The sequence below is a fragment of the Pangasianodon hypophthalmus genome, chromosome 16 (genome assembly GCF_027358585.1).
Source record: "Pangasianodon hypophthalmus isolate fPanHyp1 chromosome 16, fPanHyp1.pri, whole genome shotgun sequence".
NCBI lineage: Eukaryota > Metazoa > Chordata > Actinopteri > Siluriformes > Pangasiidae > Pangasianodon > Pangasianodon hypophthalmus.
In genome coordinates this window covers 9,133,060-9,159,916 of record NC_069725.1, presented here as the reverse complement: position 1 = coordinate 9,159,916, position 26,857 = coordinate 9,133,060, and the positions used below count along the sequence as shown (strand labels likewise).

Genomic DNA, 26,857 nt, shown 5'->3' with positions numbered 1-26,857 from the left:
GAGAGAGAGAGAGAAAGAGAGCGAGAGAGACACCCCACCCCATCTCTCCTTCATTTCACTCTTAAACGGTCTTAAATATTTATCAGGCCTGAGAGCAGCTCCAGCCAGGAACAGGGAGGGGGGGAAAGTGGGATGGGGTGAGCTCCGGCAGGGTGACAGATGAGAGCGGAGATGAAGATGGATGCGGCGTGGAGCTCGTCCTGGAAAGGAAACGGCTCCTCGTTTCTCTCCTCGCACCATCAGTGCTCCGTTCCTCCCTCCCTCTGTCTCGGTCTCTTCCCAAACCACTCCTGCTGCCATTACCCGGTCAGCGCATATACACAGCACACACGTGACTGTAAATAGAGCAACACTCCGAGCAGCTGCCAGATGAAGAGTTTGATAGCTACTATACTTCCTGTTCACTCCTCCTCATTGAGAGAAATGCTGTTAGTAAGTGTTCCCAACCCATCGCCACCTCCACACTAATAATGCACTACAGATTTAGGGTCAGCCTCAGCTGTTGCAGTTCCAGTCAGTGGTCACGCGCAAGACCAGCCATGGCCGTAGGGCCTGCGTGTGCAAACATGCACACAGACATATACACTCGCGCACTCCTCCGGGGGAGCCTGCGGGTGGGTCTGACCAGCTGACACCTGTATATGATGGAGAGGCTGAGTGAGGCAGTTGTGGGTGGGTGGTGTGGATTGGAGCGAGCAGTGGGGACTCCAGCATGTTTTCGCTACTAAAACAGGCCTGTCTCTGTCTCAATCTGGACATACAGAGCATAAGCGTCTGGTCACAAACATGGGCCGAGCCAACAAAGAAAATACTTTATAGCGGACAATATTAAAGGGAGTTTGGGATGGCGGGATTTACATAAGGATAAGGAAATGTATCAAGAGATTATTTATCATGACATCAATGCTCACATTATGCATTGCGATATTTCCGTTTAATATTCATTATGAGCACTACCTCTACTTACAGACTACGCAGCAGCACCAGAGGTAGTTGCACAGTTACACAGCACAAAGTTTGCAAATGGTAACCTAAACGCCTCAAAGCATGCTTACTTAATAGTCCACAAAGTTAGCTAATCAGAAGAAAGCATATGCCATATGTGTCAGACACAAGGCTTGTGAGACAAATCCGGCCTGCAGCCTCGTTTCAGCTGGTCTGAGTGAACTTGGAAAAAATAATACTGAAATGGCCCGTAGTACACTACTGCTCAACTTTTTCCCACTATTCAAATTCACAGCAGATTTGTAGTGTAGCCATTTGAAGGGTAGTTACCACAAAGTACTAAGTATATATGTACACTCTGGTTTCTACCACAGCTGGCTTGACCATGGTCAGAAATGTGGGTTAAAAATCAACACCGGTGCGCTGTGCTTGATATAAGTCACACTCACACTCCCCGAAGTTAATTCTTTTCCTATAACAGCATGTCCTGTTTTATTCTTCTTACACCACAGCAATTTGCCCATAATTGCATTTTTTTTTTTTTTTTTTACTTAAGGTACGACACATCATACTTTTTATCTGGTTATAGTTACACGTAATTTTGTAGATGTTCCACGACATAAGAGAAATGGCAACTCTGACCACGAGCTGACACTTTCCATAAACTTAAACATCTCTATACAGAAAGTTTTACCATATCAATGATTACACACGTTTTTATACGTTAAATAACACATTTTCACCTGCCTATTATTAGTCTTACATTATGTGGAGCATCTGCCATATAAGTCCCTCTTACTAGTATCTCTTACTATAGAAATGATAACATTAGAATGAGTGCATCAGTATAAACCTGTGATTTGCCTTACAGCCGACACTAGTGTCAGAGCTGCTGTTAGTGAAAGTTAATTAACACCTTCTGACCAATCGGATTCAAGTTCTCAAATTCTAACTGGCATTTATACAACAGTGCTGTGGTATAAATGGTGGTACGACGACATCAAAACACAGTTTACATCATGAAAACTGATGGGTATCATCAGTATTTTTGCAAAACTTAAATTTTTCCTCCACTCATATAAAGAGTATATTTTTAAAGAGATACATCATGATTCATCATATAAATCAGGATATGATATGTTTTGCCATCTCACAACCTCCACTGGAAAGAACTAGCTACAGAAATTTAAATGTACAGAAACAAAAATCACACAAACAAAAGAACTCAGTGAAGGCATTAACGTTAAATGTGCGCATGCTGTCTTTTTTTTTTTTTTTTTTTTTTAAACACAGCTAACCTCAGAAGAGCTGGGCGGACGTGGTGAACTTGAAATATCACGTCTGCAGGTGTAAAAGCCCAGACCAAACTAACCATTGCGTGTTTAAAAAAATACACACACACACACACACACAAATGTGTCTGTGTATACACGGTCAAAACTCAGAGGGGTGTGGTACAGTGCACTAGCTGTCTGGAAAGGCAAGAGGTCAGCGTGAATGTTTAATGGCCTCGAAATGCTCGACGGCTTGATGAGCAAGCACACACGAGCACACTTACCACAGCAGTGGTGTCAGCTACGCCAAAAGCAGCCCTCTGTCTCCGGCTTGTGATGTGACTGCAGTTCTCCTGTACCTTCTCCAGCAGCTGGCGGATCTGCTTGCAGTAATTGGCCACTTTGCATTCCTTCAGAAAAGCTTTCAGCTGGATAGAGAGAGAGAGAGAGAGAGAGAGAGAGAGAGAGAATGAGGATGGCATAAAGAATCTGTATTTTCAGTTCATGATGTTTTAAGGCATTAAGTAAAACTGGAAAACCAGATCCAAGTATAAATAAATCTAATGGATAAAATTAACATTAAACAGGATTTTATATGATCATTATCTGGCTGCGAAGATATGCTTAAAAAACAAATCTGATCGTAAGCACAGTTGTGTTCCAACAATAAAACGCAGGGATTAGCTGAAGCCAGCCTTTTAAAATACCCACATGAATCATTACAGGCCAAAAGAATAAATATTCAGGGCTTGACTTTTAACAGTGCTTTGGAGGTCTGAGCTTTGGCCAAAGAACAGGATGTGGCCTGTGTGTGGTGTGTGTGTCTGTGAATGAGCGAGGAGTGGCCATGCTACAGAAAGAAGCTGGATTGAAACCTCCTTTTACAGTGTGTGAGGCCTGAATGTAGCTGGACTTGTGTGTATGTGCGTGTGTGGGTGTGAGAGTAGGACTATAGCCTGTGGTTGGGTGTCCCAGGCATGGCCTTCAGCGCCTCTCAAACAGGATGTGGGCCTAACAGTCGTCATCATGATAAAAAGAACCAAAGGTGAGAAGGGGGGAGGAGAGGAAAAAAAAAAGAGAAAAGAATGACAAGCTAGACAAGCCACAATAGAAACCTGACCACTACTCACTCACTTCACAGGCCTTCACTGGAGAAGTGTCTACAAAACAGGTCTCATAGTGAAAGTCCACACCTCTATGTGTTACATGAATTGAGGTGACAAGAAGAAAACAAAGAAAAGAGAAAGAAAACAGATGTTGTGTACCTGGATGATGGTAGGCAGTGCAAGCTCAGGAAAGCCAATCGTAGCGGCTTGGGTGTGGAAATACTCCAGTATGAGGTCATAGAGCTGCTCGATCAGGCCATCCTGGAATACAAACATTCATTACAGACATCAGTTTTAAAACTTTCATACCTGGTTATACATAGACCAGAAGTATCAGGGATGAATTTATATACATGGTGGCCTTTACACCTATACATTCATGCAATTATCCAGTAAGACAATCACGTGGTAGCAGCGCAATGCATAAAATCAAGCAGATACAGCTCAAGAGCTTTAGTTACTGTTCACATCAAACATCAGAATGGGGAAAAATGTGATCTCAGTGACTTTGATAATGACGTGGTTGCTGGTGCCAGACGGGCTGTGTTGAGTATTTCAGATATTTAATTTCTCAGATTGTTTTGGGATTTTCATGCACAACATCCTCTAGTGTTTGCACAGAATGGTGCAAAAAACAAAAAACATCCAGTAGTTCTGCAGGCACAAAAGTCTTCTTGAGAGAGGTTAGAGGAGAATGGAGAATAGCCACAGTAACTCAAATAACCACTCTTTACAACCGTGGTGAGCAGAAAAGCACTTCAGAAAGCACAACCCGTTGAACCTTGAGGCGGATGGGATACAACCGCAGAAGACCACATCAGGCTCCACACCTATCAGCCAAAAACAGGTATCTGAGGCAACAGTGGCCACAGGTTCAAAAAAACTGGACAAAACCCTTCCAAGATTTGAGACAACAGTGCCATCTTTTCCCAACTTCAACTGTGCAGTTTTGGTGAGTTTAGGCGTTGCTATAATGCGATGAGAACATAAAATTAAAGTGTTATTACAGGACCTAAAAATTGCTGAGCTGAGCTTAAAGTGCATTTTTATTTCTAGAATCCTAAATAATGTGTAAGATTCTTGGTTCAAGGAACTATCCTAGTCAAACTTTTGGATTTGTCGCTTAGCAGTTTTTATGCAGATTTTAATTTGTGTATGTGTCCTGGAACACACATACATTGAAAATGAACGATTCGCCTGTTGCTTGTTAGCATGAGCATAAATTGGTCTCACATGGCAATACTGATAATCACATGCCGCAAAACAAATTCTCCCAACACCAGCACACTTATTGACAGCTAATGAACATTGTACAATACAGCAGTTTGTAGGGGGTGTGCCATCCAGGAAGTACAAAATCTGACTTGTCGGCACCCAGGACCTGCTACTGGGAGCCATTTTAACCTGCCCACTTCACCCAGCGAGGTTTAAACACGTAGATCCCACTAATCCGTAAAATGTTTGTGCCTGGGGTTGGGTGTAAAGCCTTTGGCCAGCCCTTCATTGTCTCTGCAAACATTCTTCCACTATGGAAAGTCCCTATGCTGACGGTTAGGTCAGGGAGGAGGGGAGTATTTTTAGTGATGCGACCCGACTCAGGGGCTGGATCCTGACGTGCAGCTGGGCTAATAATGGGATAATCCCCACAGGTCGAGTGGCAATCCTCTTGGCAGAAGCCCAGTATGTGCTGCTTTAGCTGCTGTGACGACATGTTCAGACTTTCATCAGATACGAGAGGCTCATACAGGTACAGGGGATGTACAATGAGAGGGAAAACAATCCATTTTCCTATCTTTCTATTTCTACTTCTTAATGTGATTCAAGAGACGTGCCTACCCTACTATTTCTGGCTGTAGCACACTTAGAAATAAGAAAGGATACATTTTCTGAACTAATTCCAACATCAGAGAAGTAACAAGAAACCTACTTGAGTCAAAACATTTCTAAATATATACGGCAAATGGAAGTGGTTGCATTTAGAAACAGAGATAAAAACTGAAAACCGGGAACCGGGCAAAAACAAATATTTTAATAGTCAATTATTCAATATTCCTGTGAATTAATTGATGGATAATTGATTAATATGGTTAAATTAACTGCCTTATAAATGAAGCAGGCTTTAACAAATATCAATCGACATTTTTGTTTGTTTATTTAAATAATATAATGTAAAACAACTTCAATTATGTAATGTGAGGAACAACCTACCATGTAACATCTTGTTGCTCTATGAACTTTCTCCTCAAGGTCTAATCTTTAATGTTTATTCCCTGTTACAATAACAACTAATTTAAATTATAAATAAGGATCTTGATAAAGAATGTTGAAAAATAGCATAATAAACTTGAAATGAGTGGATTTAAATGGATTAGTGAATTTATATATAACATGATGACATCACATGTCAAATTAACATCCACATGAATGCCAGCAGAACATTGCTCAGAGCATCACACTTCCTCCGCAGGCTTGCCGTCTTCCCATAGTGCATCCTGGTGCCATCTCTTCCCCAGGTAAGTGACGTACATGCACCCAGCCTTCCATAAGATGTAGAAAATAAATAAATAAAATGATTCATCAAACCAGTCCATCTTCTTCCATTGCTCCATGGTCCAGTTCTGATGCTCACGTGCCCATTGTAGGTGCTTCTGGCAGTGGACAGGGGTCAGCATGGGCACTCCGACCGGTCCCAGCATTAACTTTTTCAGCATTTTGTGCATCCCAGCATCTTCTGTGGGATCGGACCAGACGGGCTAGCCTTAACTCCCCACGAACATCAGTGAGCTTTGGGTGCCCATGACCCTGTCACCAGTTCACCCTTTGTCCTTCCTGGGACAAGTCTTGCTGTTTTGGAGATGCTCTGACCCAGTCATCTAGCTATCCCGATTTGGCCCATGTCAAAGTCACTCAGATCCTTACGCTTGCCCATTTTTCCTGCTTCCAACACATCAACACTGAGAACTAACTGTTCACTTGCTGCCTAGTAAATCCCACCCCTTGACAGGTGTCACTGTATACATGTAAGTGTGTGTGTGTGTGTGTGTGTGTCCAATGTGCATTGTTTAACACATCTAGATGTAAATATCAGGAAAGATCTATCGTCTCATATTCATCTGTTGATCTCAAACCGAAATGCCCTCAGAGCATAGCGAAAAAAAAAAAAAAAAAAAGAATTGTTCTTGCATATACATATAAAGCCCCTTGAATGAAATGTACTGTGAGGCTGTAACATCAACTGTTTAGTATATTTCACTTACAAAGCAGGAGCTTTCAGCTGCCTTCGTTTTTAATGGTAGTACATTTATGAAAGGTGTCTCTGCTTTGTGCAGACTTCAATGGACCATGCTTTTACTTTCTTGAGTGAAACTACCAGTGTTTGGGTTTTTTTTTTCTTTCCTAGCTACTCTCATCACGCCTCTCGCCCTTGTGTTGTCTATTGGTCACTTTCACATTGAACTCGAATGTCAAAAAAACATTTTAAACCTTTAGTTCCCTAGTCTGACAGCTCCATTATCTAAACAAGAAGCTTGTTATGTTTCAGTGAAATCTTTCAATCTGTTTTTGTGTTCTTTAAAACTGCCTCAGCAGTGATGGGTCTTAAACAGCTTTGCGCACAGCACTGTGTGGTGCAGCAGTATCAGTGCTGCTCCCGCCCCCAGCGGCTTCACTATGATATCACATCCTACCCAGGAATAGTGCACTCTTACATGTCTGCTATTGGTTAAATAAACAATGTGTCGAATATAAAAGTCCATGTTGATAATTTTTCATAATCGACATTATCGATTATTCAGACTAATTGTTTCAGTATTGTCAGGTGTGTCAGCATGTTTAAGCAGCCTTTAATGTAGAGAGAATGTGAGACCTCTCACCTTGAAGGCTTTCTCCTGCAGGTTGGTTTTGCTGAGTTTGAGAATCACAGCAAAGTTAATGGGTTTGACGCTCATACGGCCTGGCTTTTTATTGAAGTCTTCCTGCTGAAGGATCTGAGAACAAAAAATAAATTCATAAATAAAGTTTGCAGTCTCAAATATCCTCAAACACACAAGAACCCAAAATAAAGCCCAAAATACACAATATACAAATCACAAAACAGAATTATGGAAACTGTCAGTATACTTCAGCTCGGATAAAACACAAATGTATGCTGGTTATATATTTAAATTTATTTTAGTGATTGATACTGACTCAAGGAATATATTCAGCAATATGAAGGTAACAGTATCAGTTTGATCAGCGTGTGCACACACCAAAAAATAAACTGCATCCGATTTATAGTTACGCAAAATATTTTCAGTATTAATGAGCCAATCATTTTAGACCCTCAGCAGTAGTGCTGAGGATGTGTTTATCACAAACAAGCAAAGGTAAAAATCGTGTCAGTTTATAAAGCAATGAAAATCATTAAGCTACAAAACTAGAATTTTCATTAACTCTAATGTTTGATTCTTTATTCACCCAGCATTTTTGATGCCTATATTTAGAGCTCACATTTCACCAACCTGAGGTTCCATGTAAAAAACCACCTTTAAAGATTTTTTTTGTAATTTAAGCCGCTTCAACACAGATAGGCCAAATCATACGTGGCTTCCTATTTATTATAAATGCTCACTACACAGGATATAACATAATACTGTAACATAATATACTGTAGGCTCCAATATGTGTCTTATGTGATTGTAACTATATACATTTATAGTATTCAATTTGTGAAAAGTGTGCCATCAATGGCACGTATTTGTTCAGAGCTCTTTTTGTACATCAATGACACAAGACATTTAGCTAAAAACTATATATAGATATTGCTTTTAACAAACTTATGTTAGGTGACTAAAGTAGATTTTTGAATATTCCAATTTAAGTACGTAATATCTTGTATTTATATTAGGGACACATTGATACCAGTTGCATCAAGCCTATTTTTTTTGGTACTCTCGATAACAAATTGAGTAACCTACTAAGTAAGAAGCAATCAGGGGAATCAAAGGACATTTTATTTGGCTCCGTTTATGTTGGTTGCTATTGTGTGCGGCTAGCAAGGAACACCCTGTACTGAGTTGTATGTTTAAGATGTCATGGCGCATAAATAGTAGCTTTAAGATAAGAGTGCCGCATGCAGTGGAGTGTAGGCGCTGACAAGCCAGAATAAAGGAAGAGTTGCATTGTCTCAGTGCTCGCTGAACTGAACTGCACATAGAAAAGTTTCTCTGCACGCTCACTCCACTGCTCCATGCTGGCAAATACCATTGTCTCCTTGCGATTCACAGCACCTTGGGCTCCTTTTTAATAACCACTCTCACTGATACTGCTCTACGAACTCCTCGTGCTCTCTAATAAAAATACAGTGTAAATAATTAATTACGAAATATGTAAAGATCGCAGTCATTTCATGGGGTCAGTTCATTGACATGACAATATATGGTTTACGTCGCACAGTGTCACATGTTATGGGATGGTGGGATCAGAGCAATACTCAATACAGTACCAGCATCAATGCATCCCTAGTTTAAAGATAAACATTACGGAATTTATTTTCACAGTCTTCAAACAAACACAAAAAGATAATTAATGTTCACAGCTGAATAAAAATATTTTTGGCCTAAATGTTCTAACCCTGTATACACACTTTTTTTCCCTACAAAACGAGCCTCAACATGATTTGCACATGTACAGAATACATACACCATAGTCTTGGCGTTCTGATAATTATAAACTTCCCACTGGGAAAACCTGTTCAACTGTCATTCCCAGCCTTAACTGCCATTCAGAAACTCAGTCAAAAAAAAAACATAAGCCAGTTCTCTGAGGATACTGTGCCGGGAAGCAACCCTGGGTGTAAATTCTGTTAAATCTTTAAACAGTCGGTACTTGTTAAATTTACACAACTGCATGCAAGTAAAAGGTGTGCAAAGTCATTTCATGCAGAGTGCAATATACCTTTGTCAATCTCTCACCATGTAGGAAATTAAAGCGTAATGTCCACAGGGAAATGAGAGCTGCATTGTGGTTTAGTCTATTAGGAACACAGGATGCAGTATATTAATGGTCAAGTGTCCTTTGAAGCATGTTTCCATCTGGGTTCTGGAAACATTCTGAACAAGAACTTCATAGTTACTGGAGATTACTTTTGTACCAAAAATCATTATTAAAACACAGAATAAAATGGTTAGTCATTCCGGCTTGTTCTCGGCCAATCAGCAATGTTCAGTATAGCAAACACCATGCCATTAGTTCCAGTAGTACCTGCTCTGGAGCAGGAGCCCAAATGATTCCTGGAACCATAGCTCAGGAACTAAAATCAGCCTTGATTCCTCCAGTAGAAACGCAAATAAAATATCCAGTATCTGAAACAGTAGCCGTGGTGGAACTGAGCCGTTAGACGTCACCATTATGATAGATGTAGGCCACAGTAAACTCCCAACCAAGCATGGCAATCCTGCTGGCCAGATCTGAGGTCGGGAATTTGCTGTCACTGATTACATAATCCTATACCGAGACATAAGTAACCCAGTGAACTTGATTGATTTCCAAGACAAAAGCTGTTGGCTATTATGAATCTCAGAATCAGTATAGCATAAGTCATTTATGAGTAAATCGGCAGCAGACTCTGAGAATGCGGCTTTAAGTAGAGAGGAATAAACAGGTAATAAAAAAAACTCGGGTAATAAAAACTCACATGTCTCAAATTCCATCAAATATATTGCAGGGGTGGACAAATCATTAGGCTCATTAGGTTATGCACCCAGGACAATCATATTTCATGTCCAGGCTATATTTTTTTATTTATAGTTGCCTGGAGGACAAGGGGGTTCAACAACCAAAAAATAAATAAATAAAAAATAAACACCAACTGTGTTAGTGGCTTCTACAAAAACAAGAGTTTTATTTGGTTTGCATGTTAAAACTTAATGTGCTTCACCTGATGCTGTAAATATAGTACAAGCTACTCATTTTGAAATCCCACTGCCTGCTGCACTACAAACATCAGCTGAGGTGCGATCTAGCTGTCAGTAGATTGATCTTTACTAGTTGGACTAATCAGTGTGCATGGATGAAAGAACTTTTTGAGAATCAGGAACACCCTGGTATGTGGAAACACTGACGAAACTGAGCAAAATAACTTTCAGCACAAAGCTGTCATATAACTCTCCTACTTCCTTCACACGGTCACCTCACGGTTAAACATGTTAGCAGAAGATGAAGATGCTAATCAGGACCCAGACACAATTTTCTTTTATGTGCGATGCAAAGACCAAATGTCACGTCCCAGCCAAAACTTTGATTAGCTTCTTAGTGACTTTTTTGAGGTCACAAACACAATGTGCTACATTAGAAACTCTTGTTAATTTCCATTTCGTTGTATTAATGTAAAATTTGCACTTAACTCACCGTACATTATTATGTATTACGTTAGCTACCACATTCAGTTATAGTCAGTTTCTGGGCAACAAAAACATACTTTGCAGTACATTAGAGCTTTTACTTGCCCGGCGAGCTGGCTAATAACCATCATTTGTTCACTCCTTCATTGTATGTGATGATTGTTATACATCACATTCTGTGCAAAGGGACTTTCATAGTAAGTGTGACTACTCTAGACTGCGAATGTGTATGTGTGAAAGCACTGAGACAGTTGAGAGGACTATGGGAGGTCATTTAGTGCTGGAGGTGTGTTTGTGTGCGTGTGTGTGTGTGCGTGTGCGTGTGCGTGTGCGTGTGTGTGCGTGTGTGTGCGCTTGCGCGTTCAGGGATGGCCGGCCTATACAAACATCGGATGTGGTGTCGGCCTGCGGGACACAAGAGGAAGTGGTGGCACATGGTCCCAACCTGATACGCTCAGGGGCCAATACAACAGGAAGTACCGAATGATAGAGAGCGCACACATACAAGAAAACTACGATGGAGAGGGGGAGGAGGAAAGAAAGAAAAAGCACAAAGACGCAGAGAGTGATACACACAGCAAGTGAGCACACAAGAGGAAGAAAAGGGCCGCTGCGAGAGAGTGACAGGGGAAGGACAGAGACGGTGCCTCTTCTGCATTCTGCATCTCTAATAAAAGCAAGCAGCTACATCTCTTTTTACAGAGAGAGCAAAAACAGGAAGTGCAGGCAGTGCATCACAAATAAACACAGGGAGCAGAAAGAGGGTCGCCTCAGGCAAAGAGGATGTGATGTGCAGAGCGCGCTTAGAACTGTGCATGAACCACAGACCTCTTTCTCTCTCACACACAAACACGTGCACCCTTCCCCCTTGCAATGACCACCCCCCTTCCCTCGGCCCTCTTTCTTCCGCTGGTTGCGGCTGCTGTCGCCTCCACGCTTCTATTCTCACAGCAGCTGTCACCGCAGGGGCCTATGCCAGCATCACACACACACACACGCGCACACACACGACGGTTTGTGACCTCCGCTCCTCCTGATAACGAAGATATCCAACGCACACAGGCGCTTGGACAAACACTCGCGCGCAAACTAAACACTCCGTCCTCTCTATCTTTCATCTCTCACTACGGTGAATGCTGTCGACTGTTTAACCGGCTTTTCCACTCACCCTCTGTATGTGTGTGTGTGTGTGTGTGTGTGTGTGTGTGTGTGTGTGTGTGTGTGTGTTGTGTCATGGCCTTCTTTCCATACAAAAGCCTCTCTAACAAGCGTACGCCCCTTATACTTTAAACTGCCTTTCTGGGGAGTCGTATTCTATCATTTGACCAGTACAGTTAGAGACTGGAGGGGGGAAAAAAGAAAGAAAAAACTAACAAAACAAAAAGTGTGGACTGCAGGTAAGCATTCAGGAGCAGGAACAGCTCCAGCATCCCACTCAGTTCTTGGGGCTTTTATTAGAAGTCAGCAGGACACAGGAGCACCATGGCGACAAAAGCCACGGAGTTTACATGTTCACACATCTCATGCAAACACACACACACACACACACATTCTTGCTGGCATCAAGCAGAGTGAAACCTGAGCCATGGCAGTGTGCTGGAACAGCACGGGAGTGACGCGTGAAACGGCTGCACACCTGCCTGGATCAACCTAAAATAAAGAAGAATTAATGAGCCGTATCCTACTCTTACCTCCAGCAGGAAGGGCAACACGGGCACAAAGGTCTCGGTGCTGCTGGAAAGCAGGATAAGAGCTCTGACGCAATGCAGCCGCAACGGGTAATACCGGGAGATGGGCACCAACCTAAACACCAAACACACGTACCATTAATCAAAAACAGTGGCTGCAGCTTTAAAGAAAGGAGGATTAGTTAACTTTTCATACTGGCTCAGACGCAATAATACAGTAACACAACTGCAATCTTATTGCCGCCACCATTTTTCACATCAGTATTATAAATGAATAGAAGGTGCAAAGAATGTTAGGCCAGAAAAGTAAAACAAACTCCAGACTATGTACCAATGAATCATTGGGCAAAACTGATGTCAGAACCTCCTCTAAATTCAGACAACATTGCCATCTGCTGGTGATTCTGCCAACATCACCATTACTAAAGAATTGAGATTTACAAAAAGCTCAATTAAATAAGTAAGTTGCATCACATTTTTATTTTCTTTTATTTTTTTAAAAATCAGCAAGTTAGTGCAGTGTCCTGAAAAAATATATATAAATTACATATTATATAATTATACAATAATAATATATTATTATAAAATTTTAAAAATTAAAAATATTATATATATAAATTATTGTATAATTAAAATATATACATACACACACACAAAGACTTTAGTCTTAATTGGAAGTAAACACAATAATCAGGGTATATGCAGGTATTGTGATGTTAATACCTTAAGACTTTTTAATGCCACTTCAAATATAACTTAACAAATCTGTAGTGATGATGACAACAAATATAAAATTTAAGTATTTAGAAAGTAATGTACAAAAATGTTCACTCTGTAAGGGACACCCCTATGAAGGAAACCTGAGCAAGCACAGGGAGAGAACATCGACGATAATGACAGGTGGTACACCGTTTCTTGATTAATACCCTGTTTCTGTTCTGCGCTCTACTGCTGCATATCAAAAATGATGAACGCATCCATGGATGACTTTTCAATGACTCTCTACAACCTTAGTGAGCGGAAAAGCATCACAGAACACACAACACACAGAACCTTGAGGTGGATGAGCTACAACAGCGGAAGATCACATCGGGTTCCACTTCTGTCAGCCAAGCCCCGGAATCTGAGGCTACAGTGAGCACAGGTTCACTGAAAGTGTATAGACTAAAAATAGAAGGGGTTGACGTTCTTCTAGTCTTAGAAACTATCCAGTTTCGGTGAGTCCTGTGTCCACTGCAGTCTTAGAAAAACAGTGTAGCGAGTGTACTGAATAGCGAATAAATCTAGTATAGTGAGCTTACTTGATGCAGCCGACGATGACCTGGCACAGGGGGTAGATTAGGGGCTCGAGCACCTCACTGGGGTAGATTGTGCTTAACACTCGACACCACAGATGCAGGCAGTGCACATATTGCCAGTTATATACAGACTGGTACGTTTCCTACACACACACACACACCAAAATCATCACAAACAAATGCAGACAAGATCAGAAATGCTGGTGTTCAATCATTTATATGAGCCCTTATTTGATGGTAAGGCTGATTACCTTCTTCTTCATGTTCATGGCATTGCGCAGGTGGATGGCGAGCTGGCGGATGTAGATGAAGCCATGCTGGTAGGAGACTTGTGTGTCCAGAGAGTACATCTCAGCCAGAGTGCGCTGCATAAAGTTTATTAACGGCAGCGCGTTGGGGGAGGTGAACTTGCAGTTCTGGACGTAAGCGATGTACATTTGCTACAAACAAAGAGATGACATTTATTGAATTTATTACCAGGTGATGTTCCTGCCAATTTATGCAAAAAAATATAACAAAGGTAGATATCTTATAACATCAACATAATACCAATTAACTCAATTTCATGAGTCTTACATATATTTATTCCACAGTGGTGCTGAATTCTCAAATATGATGTGTTTTCTGTAAGAGCAGCCTGTAGCTTTTACAATAACTACATGGCAAATCACAGGTTTATATTAATGAACTCGTTCTAATATGATATCATTTCTAGAGAACCAGTGAATTCACAGGGACCTGAATAGTGGCTGCACCACTACATCTAAGCTTAATAATAAACAGATTTTACACGGTGTACATGTCATTCTTAACAAACAAAAACCTGTATCGTTGGGAAATTGCTGAGGTATAACGTAAATAAAACATTTGGGACGCTGTTACACTGCACCTCCAGTGGAGGTAACGCCTTAATACAATATGTTTTAATTTATGTCAGTATGCAATTAGAGAGTAAATAATAAATTTTTTTTTTTTTTTTAAAAACTGACTCTTATTATGACAACTCAACTGGGCCTTAAAAATGGATGTGCATTTAAAAACCTTCTGTTTTCCTGCTCAGAATTAAAACAAAGCAAAGAATTTTGGCTCAGACGAGAAGCAACAGAGCATTCTGTGGCATGCAAGTGGATTCAACTAATGTGCATGCTAATAAAGTAAAACATTAGCAAGACTTATTATACATTTGTGGACAGCAACTGATTTTACTGAAGTATTTCATTAACAGTGCAAATGCACACAGGTGGAAAGAATTACTGTCATGGAAGTGTTCTGTCGCAAACGCATTCACTGCTTAAAATGTACATCGCCACAGTGACAGGAAAAAGCTTCATACATGTGAAGGGCCATAGGTCATTATGTTTTGTGCATTATAAGTGCATAGTATATCCTCTAATTATTGTGATTATGGTCATGGATTAGCTGACCATATTCCCTTTTTGATGACAATTTGTATTCATTCATAACTGCTAAGTGGACTACTGTTATCCAACTAATTTGCAGACGTTGTACAATATATCAAGACTATAGTGATGTCTGATAGGAAACCCTAACAGGATATGCTAATGTTATTAAACTAATGTATATGCTATTATTTACTAATTACTTTTCCGTAATTTCAGACAAATTAAATTTTTTAAGGACCTTGTATGAAAAGCAAAGCTTCCAGCGAGCATCAGAAACACTGCTGAGGGAGAAATAACGCCTAGTTGAGGAGAAATTTCAGAGGAGAATGGCCAGACTGGTTCGAGCTGGCAGGAGGGATAAGGTAACTCAAATAACCACTCTTTACAACCATGGTGAGCAGAAAAGCATCACAGAACACACAGAGAACCTTGAGGTGGATGGGCTACAACAGTGAAAGATAAAATCTCCATAAATTTATATTTAAAAACACAAACCCTCTGCTTTCTATACATTGTGAACTTTAGTTGAAAAAATATATATTTATGCCATGATTGTATAGTCTGTAGCTCTCATGATTGTGCAATAATGTTACTCATGGATAATCAGAATAAAAATAAATATGCATTTTATTGACTCTCCCACTATCTTAATACAGCTGGTCTAAAGCCCCCTGTCTCCATTACCCAAGCTTCTATGATGACACTGCTCTGCAATATTTTCATTTAAAAAAAACATACATGACACCATAAGTTTAACATCTGTGATAAATACTGTACGATGTATACCTTATCTGGCCTGTACTGTTTGTTTCCATTTGCTTTTTATGTACTATTATGTACAGACCAGCTATTTACATTATTTTAGAGAAAACTTTATACTGCCTTTCATACAAAATGACTTGTTTCTCTATTACGGTAGAAATAAAACGTTGGTCATTCAAACTGCCTTAGTGAGAACGTATAGAATCTTAACCAACGCTGGAACAATAGTGTTACAGTACCGTCGCAGATCACTGTGTCTGAATGGGGTTTGTATGCAGATTCAGTAAGCTGTAATTCTGTCAGCAGGGCAGCTATTTCATCAATGTCTTACACATTTAAGTGAAGAATGACCTATATAATCTGTCCCAAATTTTTGCAACAGTTACATCAAACACCTTTAATTAACTTCTGCAGGGACCCCAGTATAACAAAAACACTAATTCTGCATTTAAAAGGCCCATCTGTCAGTAAACACGATCTTGTAATTCTACTAAAAGTTAATATGAGGACTGGAAAGAACAGAAAACTTTGGACATCACTTATGATGTGGGTATGAATCCGTCAACTGGCATTACTCAGACTAAAAGAGAAGAAAATATTCAAGAAGGAAATGTTTACATTAGACAGGCTGCTTACAGCTCTTATTAACCTCAATGAATGATTAAGGTTCCTCTTGCCTTAGAGATATTTTGTACCTTCCCTGCCTACATTAATCTTCAGAATCCAAACAGCTCAAGAGAGGGCTAGAATCATGCTATTCCTCAAATTACTGACTGCAACACCACTTTGTCTAAGTCATGAACTCAAGGTAAAATTATTAATATAGTTTTTGATGCATAACTGTCATTAATGACATGTAAACAAAAATTTAGGGATAAATTTGGTAAAGAATGTAATGACTGCTGGCGGTCATTGTACGTTCATGAGTTGTTGCGCCAGTGTTGAAGGTTTGGATGTGGGCTGGGTTACCTTGAGGACGGTGTTTAGGAACATGTTTTGTTTCTGACGGCAGATCTTGTTGATGGCCAGAAAGGCCAGCACTCGCACGGTCTCCTCTCCTGTGCTCCACTGCTTTATCAGTTGCTACAGAGAGAAATGGAGGAGAAAATGACTTGTACATGCAATAATAAACAACAACAACAAGAAATCTGATGGTTTATCTTTAATCATTTTAGTCCCTATGCTGCCCTGCCAAGACAATCTCCATGTACACAACAATACAGCTCTCCCAGATGCATGACTACATGTCATTACTAACTGACTGCTCATAATAACACACGACACATCTGGGTATAATTTGCCTGAAGGGCATTAAGTTCCCCTTGGAACAACATTTCCCCTGACGTTAAAAGGAAGAGTGATATCAGAGCATGAAGTTAGGTTAATCCTATAGCAGCATAACAAAATCCACAAGTGAATATGCTGAACTATGGATTTCATTATTTTTCTGCATTGAAACCATGTATGTAGTCCTCCAGTAAATAAGAATCAAGTAAACCTGCACCAGGGTTGGACAAATCAGCAGTATAGGCTAGGGCTGGGCGATATGATCATATAATAGTGATATCACGATAAATTAAGTCACAATATACTTTGCTACGATATTGTGGGGCTCATGATCTTTTTATATTTTTTTTAAGCTTTTTTTAAGAATAAAAAAATTACAAACACTAGAAGCAGATTTGAGTATGTTTTCTACTGTCTAAATCTTCAAAAATGTAAAATGTTAACAATTTTAAAGAGATTTTTAGTACACATTAGGCTTGTGAGGTTATGTGCAATATGCCATCATCTTATCAAACCCCCAAACTATAGCCAATTGGCTTTGAGGAGGGAAAAGAAGGGGATGTGGGCAGACACATGTTATGCATGTCTTGTACATGTCATTACAGCAGAAAAAGTGCTGGAGGCTGGTTACGAGTCGGCTGTAGCCGCAATAGCATTTAGTCAGTTTTTTTTTTTTTTGCCTAATTACCTGTTAACAAAATCAGGAATGCTGTAAAACTGAAGTCGGGACTGTAAATAAACATTACGAGTGGTTAGCTGTAACTAAGCTCATTATAATATTTAAATAAAATTATATAAACTACGTGTGCTTGTGCTCTGTGTTGAGTCACATTGTGCCATTTTCTTAATTTAAACTGCCCCTCATGTTTCGAGAGCGAAGACATTCATGTCTTTATCTGTTCAGCAGCATGGACAAGGGAAGCTAAGATTCATCAAGGAAGATGTTTTGTTGCTCTGCTCTGAAGTCATACAGCAGGTTATTATGATTCATATAGGATACAAAGTAAGAGAAAAGAAAAAACATATTACAAGATACAACACAATTTATTTTTGCACATCTTAAAGCAAAAATAAGACAGACGTTTAATCGTCCAACTTGATATCTATCATGATAGTTGGAATCTGTCGGATTCGGCAATTCCTGATACTATTGTCCATCGTCCCAAGCCTATTACACATTAAATATAATTATCATCAACCTAACTCTTAAAGGTTTCTTTTATAATGGAACACTTATCTTAGAAATATCTTAAAATATAATGATAGATTTTATTATTTGTATTTTTGTCATAGTGCCCATCACCAGCTCAGTCACCCAGGACAAGCAGATTATGGGTCTGGGCTTTTAGTTTATTTTCTTCATATTTAACTAGTCAAAACTGAGCAGAATAAAGTCCAGCACAAAGTGGTCATTTAACTCTAGAACAACATGTAGTGTCCTTGTAGTTAAACATATCTAGAGAAAATAAAGCCAGTAACCAGACTTGAATAATTCACATGCGATGTGAAGACAGAACACCATATCTCTCAGCTGAAATGTTCGCTAATGTTTTTTGTTAAAGATATAAATGCAACATGCTACATGATCATATATTCTTTTATTACTCTTAGTCTGTATTAATGCACCTAACTGGCTCACCATACTTTACTACATGAGGTTAGCTACCACTTTTAGCCTCATCAGTTAGGTTTTTGGGCAACCAATACATGAGACTGAGCAACACACTGGAGCTTTTCCTTTACCGTGGGTCAGATATTAAACTAATGATTTGTCCACCCCTGCTGCATGTATACACCCACTCACACATTTCTTTCAGATAACCACAGAAAAAACCCCAGCACCCCCACCTTCAGTAAGTGTCGGGCCTGTTTTGGCACACACAGGAAGTAGGGCACCATCTGGTTTGCATGGCGGAGAACAGCAGTGATAACTGTGGACTGGGTGAGACTGGAGAGCAGCTGTGAACAGACAGATTTCAGTGCAGACATCAGCATGTTACACACTGCAGTGTGATTAAGAGGACAAACTTTAAAAATAAATAAATATATATTAAAAAAAAAAGCACAAATGAAAAACATACCTGAACAAGACCACTCAAGTACATTTTGATATCAAGCTGATTCTTCTGCCACCTGGGACTTGATGATGGCAATATTAATCTGGCAAAATATATACATATAAATCAGGTGAGCTCATTAATAAGCAAAATAAACACTATTACAAGGAAACCATGACAGAAACAATGAGAGGTTGAGTAATCGAGAAAATTACATGCCCATACTTTTTTTTCTCTCTGTCCGGAGCTTTGAAATTTAGCAGTTTGTTCAGGGCACCATGCATGTCCTTTATGCAGAACAGGATCAGTGCATTGAATACTGAAAAAAAAAAAAAAAAACAAAAAAAAAAAAAGAAAAATAACAAGCATTTCATTCAGCCCATTCTGACTTAACATATAATGTGTAACACGTTTCATTAAAGCGAGGTATTTACCTGAACTGTCATCCACGCTGTAGCGACACTCTATGTCTTTGTCGCCTTTTGTAGTTGCCACTGCAGCTTTGAATGCCTGTGTGATGTCCCGGACCAAACGTGGAGTAGGCTCTTTCTGCAAAGTTTAAAATAAATAAATAAATAAATAAATGGATGAAAAGTATGACGTGTTGTTCATTAGTAAATTTAAAAAATTTATTGGTGGCACAGCAACCATGACCAGGGTAAAGTGGTTACTGGAGACGAATAAATGAATGCATGTAATCCTTGGCAAATTGCTGTGGTATAAAGGAACAAAACACTCTGGGACGTGCTGTTACAGGAAAAACATCCATTTCAGGGTGTTAACAGTAACTCCACTCTGCATTTGACCCCTGTCGTTGATAATTCTCTTCCTAAAACAGCATGTTCCATCATGCTTTAGTCCTTACATAAATAAGGAAAATCTATGTAATAAATACAGCAATCAACAGGAGTGTGATGTCTGATGTATGTTTAAAAAGGTACTGATTCTACAAATTGTATATTACACAGATAAGTCTGGCTGAGGAAATACAGACTTTGTTTTTTAAATATGAAAAGTCACACATTCTTGTGCAAAACAATGATCAGGAGGTCAGATTATTATAAGTGCACAACATCCCTGTATTCAGTGTTTATTAGTTTAATGAGATTAAAATACAACCCATTTTGTGTTTAGCTTATAGGCCTAGACTACACAACATAGCCTGAATATTGTATATTGCATTGTAGTTTATTATTTACTAGACACTTGCTAGAAACCACTAACATGCAATGTGCAGCAGGATTAAATGTAAACCACTCTGAAAGTGATGGCACAATCCACAGGCTACGCAACTCGTTTCAAAAGGTTCTGTTTATTATTAATGCTGCTAAATGATAATAAAGGGAATAAAAGAAAGAAAGAAAAAAAAAAAAAAACATTCTTGTCGACTTGCGTATTAATCTTTGTCATCAACACGTGACCTTCAATGGTGCTGAATTTATTTTATCAACAATCAAATTTCACACTAATCCAGTAGAACTTATCAATTCTGAAAAATGGTGAGTGAGAAAAGAAGGAGCTAACAGCAAAACCTGACCTCAACTGCTGAATTTTCTTCCTCCTAATAAATGTCTTTGTAACTGTACTAGCAATGTCACCCTGTGATGGCAGAGTGCCACACAACCACCAACCTCTCACCAGAATAATAAAATATTGTAATATTAACTCTTGAAATCATATTTAATGTGTTTCAAAAATGTAAAATGTAAAAATATGCTTTAAGTATTAAAGGTGGCATGGAGTGTCCTCACCTGTAACACGCAAAGGCACGATAATATGATTACATGTTAATGAAACCACATTCATGAAGAAAATTCAAATGCATTGGCGTAAAGACAAATATTACCTTAAGCGCCGTTTTCCAATCCTCAATCATCTTAGCTGTGACTTTTGTGGCCTTTTTTGAAGATTTTTTCACCTTTTTCTCATCTTTCTCATCCACTTCCTCATCTGAGCTGGCAACCTGAAATCACAGAGAACTATTCCGTTAAAATTAGTTTTTACTGTTACTAAACAATATAAAAAAGATGGACACTGAGTTCTCAGATCCACTAGGAATACTTTAAAAATAAATACAAATATTGAGAACACACTATCAGTGCAAACACTATACAGTCGAGGCCAAATGACTGCACACTGTAAACCCTGTTGTAATGTAAGTAATGTTGTTTTTACTTAAACAACCAAGTAACCATGACTAAAGATTACTTGATGTGATTGGTCACGCAAGGAGCTCTGCCTAGCAACAAGAGAACTAATGCACTGATTGGTAGATAATTACAAAAGGCGGTCCTCTTTGCCTGCTGGTACTGGTGTAGTGAAGTTCAAGAGTTCACCATGAGTCGGAAGGAAGACTCAGTGTGTGTGTGTTTACAAAGAAATGGCAATCATGTAGAGGATGTTTTGTAAATAAAGTTACATTTTGTGTTAATTTTCTCTATGTATGGACAGAACCACACACACATTCACACACTACGGACAATTTGGAAATGCCAATCAGGCTACAACGCATGTCTATGGACTGGGAGGAAATCCCCGAAGCACAGGGAGAACATGGAAACTCTGCGCACACAGAGCAGAGGTGGGATTCGAACCTCCAACCCCGAAGGTGTGAGGCAAACATGCCAACCAATTTCATTCTGAGGTCTTGGCTGAATTGCTTGGATTCTCCCACAGTATCAAGGGCAAAAAAGGCACTGACTCCAAATATAGCCATATGTGCTCCAAGATGACTCCTAAATTAGAAGCCAATTAGAAGCTTCTAAAAGTCATTACATCAATTCCTGGGATCTTTCAGACTGTTTAAAAGACAATCAACTTGGTTTATGTAAAAGTCTGACCCACTGGAATTCTGATACGGGGAATTAAACCTGAAATAAATCGATTGTTTTACAATAACCTCTGAGGTGAACAAAGTAGAAGCCCTAACTGACTGAAGAAATGTATGTTAACATAAAACGTGTGGCGTTTGTGATGAAATATTTAGCCTAAGTGTATGTTTTGCCTCAGCTGTATATAACCAAATACTATATTCCCATAGTTTCCTGCTAATGTTTATTTATTTATTTTTTTAACCAGGACAGTCATCTAGTAAAGGAGGCCGTACCTCCAGTTGAGATGGGAGTTTGTGGTATTTCTCTTCCTCGTCATCCTCTGAACTATCCGTGTCATCGAAATTCAGCAGCTTTTGGTCGTTGTCCTGTAAAAACTTGTAGAACTCTGGATCCGTGCTTTTAAGCCTCGAGAGCTGGTCTTTGTGTTGAGATGCTTTGCCCTTATTTTTGAGACTCCTTAGGAAAAAAAAAGGCAGAGTTTAGATTTCTGCTGATATGTGCCATAGCAAATGATTCATAATAAAGACGTAGAGATCATGACACTTTCACACACAGGATCACTGAACACAGGGGTGAATAACGGCACTGAAATATCACACCATATTAGAGCTATAATTTTTTAAATTTAATGTGGTGTGATATTTCAGTGCCGTTATTCACAGCTTATAATGCAGCAATGCACGAGTGCGATACTGCTTTTATACAACAGAACTACAAACAAGAAATTAATATCGAGTGACATTTCAGATAAAATATGGACAAATGTTCTGTTTATTTTTGCTCTGCTAGTGGAAATAGATCCCGAAGAAGCTACACTCACTTTATAGCACGCCAGCTAGCTGGCTAGCGAGCTCACATTGATTTGTACATTCCCTTTAAAGGTGCTTCCAGTAAAATTGTCGTCCCTTCTTCCTTTTCATCTTCATCTGACAAGCTTTCATATGTTAAATCGAAAGTTAGATTCCTGAAAATTATCCTTTGCATTGTCCGCTGATGATGACACTAACTAATTTTTACGTGGTGAACACAGACGAGAGGAGTGATACACACACTGAAACATCCCACTGAGGTTATAATAAATATAAGCACTCTTAGAACGACGCTCGACCAATCGAATAAAATTGTATGTGAATATTTGTGAATAATTTGTTCATTATGAATAACTCTGTGGGTGAATCATTTCACCAGCTTGAATGAGCTGAAAGTTATTTTTTGCACCTGCATGCTAACCCAAGCACAATACTACATTAACAGTTTCTTCCCCCAAGCCATCAGACTCCTCAATACACAGAGACTGGACTGACAACACACACACACACACACACACACACACACACAGAGACACACAGAGACACACAGAGACACACAGAGACACACAGACACTCAACTGAACACCATCCCACTTCCTTTGCAGTTTCTGCACTTTTCTGTATTTACTACCTACATTTTTTGCTGCTACTGTATTTATAAAAAAATTGTATATAATTTATTGTCATTACTATACTCTCTACCTGGCTGCTACCTGCACAACTCCTGTGTCCAAATATAATATAAACTTATCTGCCGAATACTATGTCATAGTATGTTATGTTTACATTCACAGAAATTTATTATATTATTATTCTTTTGCACTACTGTTATATCTGACACTCTCATACTAGAACTGTGTACTGGTTGGCACTGCACTGTCTCTTACTGTGTCTATTGTACTGTTTTAGTAGTTACTGTACTGTCTTGTGCTGTTTGTACACGTTTGCACGTGCACTTTATGTAGAAATGTGTAGTCTCTTGTAGTTCTGTGTTGTTTTATGTAGCACATGGTCCTGGAGGAATGTTGTTTTGTTTCACCATGTACTAACTAGCTGTATATGGATGAAATGACAATAAAGCCACTTGACTTGACATTAAAACACTTTTCATGTGCATTTTAAGCTGTAGGCTTGTTCCACTGATGATCAACGGTGGTGCTTAAGATTGGCAAATCTTCCAAATAAATCAAATTTTTGGTACTCACAATATTTGTATTCACAAAATATATTGTCTGACTTGTAGAGTGCAGTCTGATGGCGACAGTGCCGTTATACAGAATGTATTTTAATAAACAGACGGGAGTAATTTGTAAATGTGGGACACTTATAACATTTAAACTGACGTTACAGCTATATATGGAAGTATTTTCTGGACTTTTTTCAAAACTAATTGCAAACTGTGTTTGCAGTTGCATTTTCTATTCCTGGAAGCATAAATTGTGACATAATTCAAATGAAAATGCAAATCACGTATTACTGTTTACATTTTCATTTAAACAAACGTACGATGTCTGCCAAATTTCAAATGGAAAAGCAAAGTCTATTTGCAATTGCGTTTCCCACGTCTCTAGAGTTATGACCCTGTCATATCGAAATGGCAATAGAAAATACCCCGTTTGCTCTTTCACTTCCTCGGTCTTGCATATGGAGCCTACCAAAATTCAGATGGAATCGCAATTCCCTTTGCATTTGCATGTCCTACGCCCTGCACAGAAACCCGTCGATCAGTGTTGGGGTGGGATTAATACTATGGGGTGTGTTTGTATTTGGAAGTGACGTCAGTTACAGTCAACAGCCAAGAAGGAAAACGTGCCGAACAGATGATTGTGCTGATGTGACATTTAAAGCATCAGCACAATCGTCTGTGACGTCGTTATAATCAAAACTTTCATTTAATTTTCATTACTTTTCAATGTTTTTTTTGTATTTTATGTGCGGCTCAGAGCGGTGAGGTAAAAGAATCAAATCAAACACTTAGATTCAATTCTGACCTGCACTCAGTGTTTAACTCTTAAATAAGCAATCTCCTGATGACTGCTTTTCATCAAAGAGATCAGTGTCTTAAGAGAAAAATGCACTGAGGGTTTTGCTTTTCAGCGTGGAACATTTTTGGCATGCTGCTAATTAAAAACAATAGCTGTGTTTTTTTTTTTTAAACCAGTGTAATTGCATTTTCTCTGTAATATTCTCAACCACAATTAAAACCATGCTTACTTTTCTTGGGATACAGAGTTATCTGTCTCATCCTCTGGGGCTGAAACCTCATCTTCAGATTCATTCCCCTCGAAAGCGTCAAATCCAGACAACAGGAATTCATCCACGCTCAGATCCTCCAACTTCCTGTGCCACAAACATACACAAACAATATGACACTGTACAAAAAGTGCATTTGATGTTCTAGATTAGAGGTTAGAGAGTTAAATGCTAAATGTAGCTAGTTTGTCCAGTTTGGGTCTCTTATTTTCAGCTGATCTAACAACAAATCAACAATCAGTACATTTATTTTAACTCTACTCAACTTTAAGATGCCTTCCATGTATAAATCTGTATAGATGGGCAAGGTTTTAAGACCACATACATCACAGTCCTGAGTTTACTAAGTGTGAACTAGCCAAGGGAGTTATTCTGTAAAACCACCATCAAGCTAAACACTGACTCTAATTTACTATTATGAAGTGAAGCTAATATAGAAAACAAGATTTCAGATGTCTTGCTATAAAACTCCTAATATCACTATGCCCATAATTCACAGTATCTAAGTGCTAATACTTCTATGTAGCCCTCTAGCTGGCTAGCGCTAATGTTCAGTACTTCTGACTACATACTAGAGAAAGTACTTGTTTAAACATTCAGCTCTATATCCTATAAAGTCCCTCTATTCTCTAACAACACTCCAAATTAATGATTTACACTGTTAAATGAATACAACAAACATCACACTTAACGTTACCTCTTGCTCTTTCCTGCCATGCTGGATCCCAAACGTGCTTGTGGACGCACTACCCACAATGCACCGCTGCGGTCTGTTGATCTTTTGTGTCATGTTTCGTTCCATCGCGAGACTTAAAGCCTAAAAAGTAGCACATAGAAAATTAACAGACTACACTGTTTTTAAGCTATATGCTTCCTTATTGTCGTTAAATGTTTACTCGATCACGAAACTCGGTTATTTCTAAAGGTGTATGAAATTTATTAAACGAATTTCAATGTATGAAACACACAGCTGTAGGCGTGACGTGAAACAAAAAATTAATTTGTTTCATTCGGTGTTCCACGGCTGTAAAACAGACGAGGGGTGATTGTGTTGCCAGGTGCATACTTTCCGTGCAACGGTGGCCACTCTAGAGCTACTGACAGCAGTGAATGATTTGTCTGTGGTTTAGAGTGTTTTGTATTCATTTGCATCCATATATTAAAACATTAGTTCTGTACATTGTTGTATGAATGTGTTAGGACTAATTATACCACAGCCCGGGGGGCACGGTGGCTTAGAGGTTAGCACTCTTGCCTCGTACCTCCAGGGTTGGGGGTTTCTCCCCGTGCTTCAGGGGTTTCCTCTGGGTACTCTGGTTTCCTCCCCCAGTCCAAAGACATGTGTTGTAGGCTGATAGGCATTTCCAAATTGTCTGTAGTGTCTGAGTGTCTGCGATTGTGCCCTGTGATGGATTTGCACCCTGTACAGAGTGTCCCCCGCCTTGCACCCCGAGGCCCCTGGGATGGGCTTCAGGATCCCTGCGATCCTGTGTAGGATAAGTGGTACAGAGAAAGGATGGATGGATACCACAGCTCTGTTGAATGTTTGATGAATTAGGATTGGGGTGTGCTGTTATAGGAAAACAATTCACAATGGGCAGGTGTCATTTGGCTTTGTAACTGCCCCAGTTTGGATTATTTTCCTATAACAGCACACCCCAAAGGGTTATTCTTATAATATCTTCCTGAATACTATATACAATACCTATTCCTGAATACTATATACAATACCTATTCCTGAATATTATATATAATACCT

At 39.3% G+C, this 26,857-nt stretch overlaps 1 protein-coding gene across 2 annotated transcripts in view; it reads right to left on the bottom strand.

The window, feature by feature from the left end:
• Positions 1-26,704, bottom strand: part of noc2l (NOC2-like nucleolar associated transcriptional repressor) — a 38,727-nt gene extending 12,023 nt beyond the window's left edge. Inside the window, exons 1-16 of one of the 2 annotated variants that reach the window (XM_026921233.3) lie at positions 26,361-26,704; positions 25,796-25,915; positions 25,060-25,185; positions 22,309-22,492; positions 21,049-21,165; positions 19,637-19,751; positions 19,428-19,521; positions 19,227-19,305; positions 18,994-19,104; positions 16,828-16,941; positions 13,945-14,133; positions 13,697-13,836; positions 12,399-12,510; positions 7,198-7,311; positions 3,485-3,586; positions 2,504-2,647 (exon numbers count right to left, since the gene is read on the bottom strand). In XM_026921233.3, coding sequence (XP_026777034.2) covers positions 2,504-2,647; positions 3,485-3,586; positions 7,198-7,311; positions 12,399-12,510; positions 13,697-13,836; positions 13,945-14,133; positions 16,828-16,941; positions 18,994-19,104; positions 19,227-19,305; positions 19,428-19,521; positions 19,637-19,751; positions 21,049-21,165; positions 22,309-22,492; positions 25,060-25,185; positions 25,796-25,815 — 1,761 coding nt within the window. In that variant the 5' untranslated portion in view covers positions 25,816-25,915; positions 26,361-26,704. Of the gene's footprint in view, positions 1-2,503; positions 2,648-3,484; positions 3,587-7,197; positions 7,312-12,398; positions 12,511-13,696; positions 13,837-13,944; positions 14,134-16,827; positions 16,942-18,993; positions 19,105-19,226; positions 19,306-19,427; positions 19,522-19,636; positions 19,752-21,048; positions 21,166-22,308; positions 22,493-25,059; positions 25,186-25,364; positions 25,760-25,795; positions 25,916-26,360 lie in introns of those variants that run through there. The other variant, XM_034312117.2, reaches the window with a different exon arrangement.
• Positions 26,705-26,857: the final 153 nt, after the last annotated feature.